General features: G+C 37.0%; 1 protein-coding gene across 1 annotated transcript; it reads left to right on the forward strand.

Annotated features, from left to right (window-relative positions):
• The first annotated feature begins 4,849 nt into the window (after positions 1 to 4,849).
• LOC117212933 (glutaredoxin-related protein 5, mitochondrial) lies at positions 4,850 to 6,000 on the forward strand. The gene is made up of 4 exons (XM_033458084.1): positions 4,850 to 4,986; positions 5,075 to 5,135; positions 5,356 to 5,497; positions 5,716 to 6,000. The coding sequence occupies exons 1-4, from the start codon at positions 4,865 to 4,867 to the stop codon at positions 5,901 to 5,903; spliced, it is 513 nt and encodes a 170-aa protein (XP_033313975.1). The 5' UTR covers positions 4,850 to 4,864; the 3' UTR covers positions 5,904 to 6,000.

The following is a 6,000-nucleotide window of genomic DNA, read 5'->3' on the forward strand; positions in this document are numbered from 1 at the left end:
TTCATAAAAATTTTCATAAAATAATGTTACTCCAGCTCTTCATATATCATTACAATATTACAATACAAAACTTATTCCTTAATATATATCCTTATTCGTACCTACTCCAAATCAGACATTGTGTTTTCTCATATGCTTCTTGACTTTTATTAACCACACTATTTAAGGGTTAAGGTCGCGCGCGACCCATGGCTCCCGGAACGCGTGTCGCGTGTTCTCTAGCATACGGCCCTGATGGCTCGCGCGCCTCGTCATTTGTCCTCGCCCCCTTTACCGCACTTTCCTCTTTCGCAGGATACCATCCGCCGCTCGCCAAGCCACTCGATTTACTAACCCCACTCCTTTCGCGCCAACCGCCTCTCTCTCTTACGCTGCCTAACGCGTCGCGTGGCACTCTCTCCCTTCCACTCTCACTTCCTCCCTTCCACTCTTCCTCGTACCCTATCTCCATCTCTTTCTATCCACCAACCAGTTCGTTCGTCCTTCTCTCGCGCGTTATTCGATTACGTTTCTTTCTCTTTCGGACGAAGTCGAGTCGTTGCTCTGTCTCTCCGATTCACATTGTTTTCTCCGATTCCATCTGCCAGCCGTTTTTACTTTTTTCTAATGGCTTTATCATCGATTTTTGATCGTTCTACACGAGCATGGAATTGATTTTGTTGTAATCGCAGTAACGTTTGATTCACAATAAAGGGTAGCAATTTAAACGTTTGTATACCTCTAATAACCGTTGATACCGCGAATCGATAAAAAGCAGGAAAGGCATATGGTAAAATGTTAATCGTTTAACATCGAGGAACGACATAAACACGTTTATATTCGAGCACGTCTTAAATCGCGTATAACGTCAACTGTGTCCGGTTGTTGTTTTAAGTAACGTTCTCCAGTCGCGTATAAAAAGCGCTCGTCATGGTTCGCAAACGTCTTTATCATTCTTATCACGAATTCGATATACGGGCCACAATATACGTGCGCATGATAATCTTTTCTCATTTCTGGCTGACGTGCATCGTGTTCGTTGCGTATGCGCCAGAACGACCGGCGGACCGGTCTCTGTCTTTTTCTGTTTCGTTCCCGTGTTCGACCTCGAGAGGAATCGGCGTAAGGTTTCTCCCTCCTCGTCGCACGTGCCGCGATACGTTCGCGTTCCTCGTTCACGAATCGTTTTCTCCTCGTTGTTCTGGCTAGCATGTTCCTTTTCGCTCTGGCGTTTTGTTCTCCGTCGCAGATGCTCGCCACTCGCCAGTGCCGACAACCTCCCCCACCCGAGTCGCTCCGCGAGAATGATCGAGACAAGCTGACGAACATCGAAGTCTTGTGTGCTTACCAAAACCATTTTCCTATTACTGACGCCGATTACTTATTTCTATTCCATTTTACTAACGTCTTGTAAACATTCTCATGATATTTTTCATCTTTTTTTCATGTTATAAGGAGAAGTACTTCCTCAAGCTGTTCCTTTAACGATTTGGGGGCTTATGAGTTAGAAAATTGGTAAAATAGTCATTCTGTACAGCGTTGAGCGGTTGATTTGATACGATTGTATACGATTGTATTTGTACGTAATAAAATACGCTACAAGCTTCGGTTGCAAATAGTGCAGAGGGGATTCGTAATTTTTGTGCGAAGGTTATATTTTCGCTTATCAAATAAAGCCGCACGTAGAGTTTTGGTATACTACCTTGTATCGTGGGTAGTTTCGAGTTTCTCGTGAACAGGAAACCGTATCATTTAGCGTCACAGTCCCACCAGTGAAAATGCATTAACTGGCAGTAGCTGCCAACATTGCGGCAAAGTGAAACCCCTCGTCACGGTGTAGTCACGTTAAAGCGAGCCGCGTTAAAATAGTGCAACAATCGCCTGGCTCCGAATAAGGTATGGTATAATCCCACCACTGTTTCTCTTCGTTTTGTCCCTTATTTCTTACTTCTTCTCCCTAACCTACGTAAACAATTCTTTCCGCTTATTAGGTGAAACGTTGCTTTCTCGACTCTCTATAGAACATTTACGTAAGTTACACAGAGAAAAGTAACCAAATGTAAGCATGCGTTACAAGATTCTATATACGCAATTGTTGCGTGTATCCGTAAAGTACTTCGCGTAACTCTACTTTACCCAAAGAGTTGTAAGCGTATGTAAATTCGTGTATTAAGCTCGATCTTCTATCCGTGTTTCTACAGTTTATACGTATACTCTACTCTTAATACATATTCATCTGCGCCTTGAATTCCACTGCTACGTAACATTTAGCCCGGTTTCGTCGGCCATCATTAGGAATGTCGCGAGAAGAAGAAACTGTTTCTAAAAAAGGAAAGAAAGAGGAATTATTCGAACTTCATTGGCTGTACGATTGTAACAGAGACACGTAGAAGGTGGACAATAAGTAGGCCTGTCGCGTCTTACGCAATGGCAAAAAAAAAAGTGTCTATTACATCCGCTAGAAGGACGCGCTTCTGTTAGGTTAGGTTAGATGGACACGTGTGAGAATTCTACGAGGCATGTATAGTATATATAATATAATAAATTCCGATATTTTGAAACAATTTGTAACCACACTGCGAATAAATTAAAATATACTGTCAATGTTCATGTTGATTGTGAAAAATCGTTTTTTTTTTTTTATTGAATTGTTTCATTTTTGTCGAATTAAAAAAAATTAGCCGTTATTTGTTCGGACGCGTTCGGATTCCAATGAATTTCAGTCTGACGGCTGACGATGAAAACGTTTTCATACGATTTCATGCGATCCGCTCGCAATCGAAAGATTTTTTAACATTTTTACCTGTTGCTATTTTCGTGCTTTCATCCCCGACCTATCGCAAGGATCTCATCCGTGAAGCTGTATACACAGGACGCTCTCCCGTCAGGCTAACTCGAACTTTAAAATCCTCGTGGGCGTTCTCACGTCGGTATACTAGCTCCGAGCACAGTTTCCATGGTGATCGGTCACGGTGACCATGATTTCAATCTGACGTCATTGCTTCGGAAAGGACAACCACGTGCTGCGGACGTGTTATCGGTTAACGAGTTTTCCCTGTAACGATTTTTCACTGTTACGTCACGAGGAAAATACAGTTGCGTGGGTTATGTGTACAACGTTACTTCAATGGAAAAAGGAAGATACGTACGAAGATACGAAAGATATTTGTCTTATGACACGTTTAAACAACTTGTACGACAACACGTAACAAACAGAAAATAGAAAAACACTAATTATGACTTGTAAACAATACTTAATAATAGTGTGTACATTGGCCAAGATCTACAAAAACAAACGACCTTAAGTTCTGATGATAACTTTAATGGAAAAATACATATATGCAAATATTGTAATTTTACTGTGATATATTTTTAGACATAGCTGTTCAAACGACATTTTAAAGGTTATGAATGGAAAAGAAAAAATATATATAACATATTTTTTCAATAAATAATAATTACATAGAACGAGCACGTGATTGTCAACTTAAAAAAAATATGTATAATGCCTTATTTAAGTATATTAAATTACACAAAATGTTAGTAATTTATACTTTCTAAAATCATGGATGAAGTCACTCGTATATTTTTCTAATTCGTTCATGCTAGGTAGCTCATGCACTCTGTTACAGATTATTTTTGAAAAAATCGATATTTTTCGCATCAATGAGTCCTTTTGAAAGAAAGATAGTGATATTCTGGCTAACGAATTGCGCTGTTGTATTGTTACGTCGAAATTGATGACGATACAGATTGACTGTCTCGAAAATAAACAATTCTAAGAAATTCTCTCGGGACGGATGTTTCGTCACAAAATTGTTGACGACAGACTAAAAATTTATTTACGATTAAAATTTAATTTAACTTCTATTTTTAATTCGACAATCCTGGGACCTTGAGGTTGCTATGAGGAATCTTTTTTCATTGTTCTGGGTTCGAATAAATCAACCGTACGTGATTCATTGAGATGACGTTTAATATTTACCGAGAGAAGAATATTTAATGATCTGAAAAGTATCGTAGACAGGATTCCTTGCGTTACGAGCGTAGACCTCGGAAGTAGGCCATGAACGTAGATCGAATTTGAAGTGGCTACGGTAAAACGGGGTTATACGACGCTATCTTTTACGAATCCACCGAAACATCACCGTATTTCTCAAAAAATTGTCATATCTCTTAAAAATGTTCATAAGATTTTATTTTGGTCGTTAGTAAATATCATGAAGGTAAAATTAATCTCGATACACGATATCGGTGTGATAAAGTAGAATTTGAAATAGATACATTGAATTGATATTGTAAAGTGGCAATATCATTTTGTCAATGAACATGAAATAATTTTAGTGTAATATTTAGATGAAAGTGGCTCGATATAATCTAGTATAACGTCAGATCATGTAATATAAGCGTAATGTAATAGTTACATAAATGCACGCATACGAATTTTTTATTAGAATTTAATGCATGTAATATTAGAAATGTAATAAAAAATCTAGGGAATGGTGGAGACATCTAACGTAGGTGGTATTGATAAAGAAAACATGGTTGCTTGCTGTACTGATTATGTAGAGATCTAATTTATCTCATGTTTGAGGATCACCTGATAACAGATCACTCACAAACGAGATATCTGTCACTACACGACAAATGCCTATAAATGAGACGAATTATGTATGTATGTATGTACATATAATTCCTGCGTTTGCTTTAACAAATCGCAGAGGGCGTAAGAAGCATGCTGATCTTTCTTGCAAGTCGGTACTTCAGAACCTAACATATAAAGTTCCATTTAATGTTACGTCTCGTCCCTAGTAATGTTACTATATTATAAATAATTTTATGAAATTTATAATTATACACTTGAAAACAGATACTATAAAAATTCATGTCGATTAAAATTAGTCTATGTGTTTCTAGTGCCTGCCTGCAGAGAGCAACACTGGTTGCTTTAAGTAAAAAAAGAAAATTAATATGGCGCAATCCATTCTTTATTAATGTGTTGACCGGGTAATCTATTGTGCTGTTTTTCTATTAAAAAATTCGAGTTTTGATTATCTGATTTTCAACAATAGTATCTAAACATGATTCCATTTAGGTTGTATAATTCTATAAGAAGTTTTTCAACGACCGCTGATAAGATTGCTAACCTCGTTAAGGTGCGTCTACATCTGTCAACTATTTTGCTATTAAATGAATGGAATTTACCATGATTTGTATTATTTATTGTGCATCTTCCATCATACGTTGTCGACTACGTCAATATTTAATATATGTCAAACTTGTAAACCAAAGCTGTAACCAATTGGAAGTATACATAGTGTTGACATTGTTTAAATTACTAGATAATTATAAGTGAGTGTCAACTATATTTTACAGAAAAACAAAGTTGTGGTGTTCATGAAAGGTATCCCAGACAGTCCCAAGTGTGGCTTTAGCAATGCTGTTGTACAAATATTGAAGATGCATGATGTCAAGTACGATGCTCATGATGTTCTTGAAGATGAATTGCTTAGACAAGGTTAATATTCTTTGGAAAATCAATAGCGCATTTCATAGAAATAAACTGAACCTGACAAGTATGACGAAATCCCAAACCATTACAGAAATTCTTTGAGACGATAAAAACAACCGAAAGAAAATTGTACAAAGAGTAATAGAGGATTAGTCCAAGAACAATTAAAATAAATAAATATACATAACGATAAAATAATATATAATTTTTATAACTATGTTTAGGTATCAAGGATTTCTCAAACTGGCCAACCATACCCCAAGTCTTCATAAATGGAGAATTTGTAGGAGGATGTGACATTCTTTTAGAAATGCACAGAAATGGCGAACTGGTGGCTGAATTAAAAAAAGTAGGTATTACAAGCGCACTTTTAGAGAAGCAAGAGTCTCAAGAAAAGGAAGGCAAGGATTAAAGATGTTTGACTATTTAGCCTATTTGTAATTTGTAAATAAAACGATTGTTTGATTGATTATTGAATTTTGTTACAATAAAATTGTTTTCATTTACAT

The sequence above is a fragment of the Bombus bifarius genome, unplaced genomic scaffold, assembly GCF_011952205.1.
Source record: "Bombus bifarius isolate JDL3187 unplaced genomic scaffold, Bbif_JDL3187 scf7180000007970, whole genome shotgun sequence".
NCBI classification, from domain to species: domain Eukaryota; kingdom Metazoa; phylum Arthropoda; class Insecta; order Hymenoptera; family Apidae; genus Bombus; species Bombus bifarius.

What these genes read in the sequence shown, in the direction of transcription:
- LOC117212933 (XM_033458084.1), top strand. Translation starts at nt 4,865, where the DNA reads ATGTCGATTAAAATTAGTCTATGTGTTTCTAGTGCCTGCCTGCAGAGA. An exon ending in TTTATTAATGTGTTGACCGG is followed by an intron (nt 4,987 to 5,074) that starts GTAATCTATTGT and finishes GATTCCATTTAG; the next exon opens with GTTGTATAATTCTATAAGAA. An exon ending in AGATTGCTAACCTCGTTAAG is followed by an intron (nt 5,136 to 5,355) that starts GTGCGTCTACAT and finishes TATATTTTACAG; the next exon opens with AAAAACAAAGTTGTGGTGTT.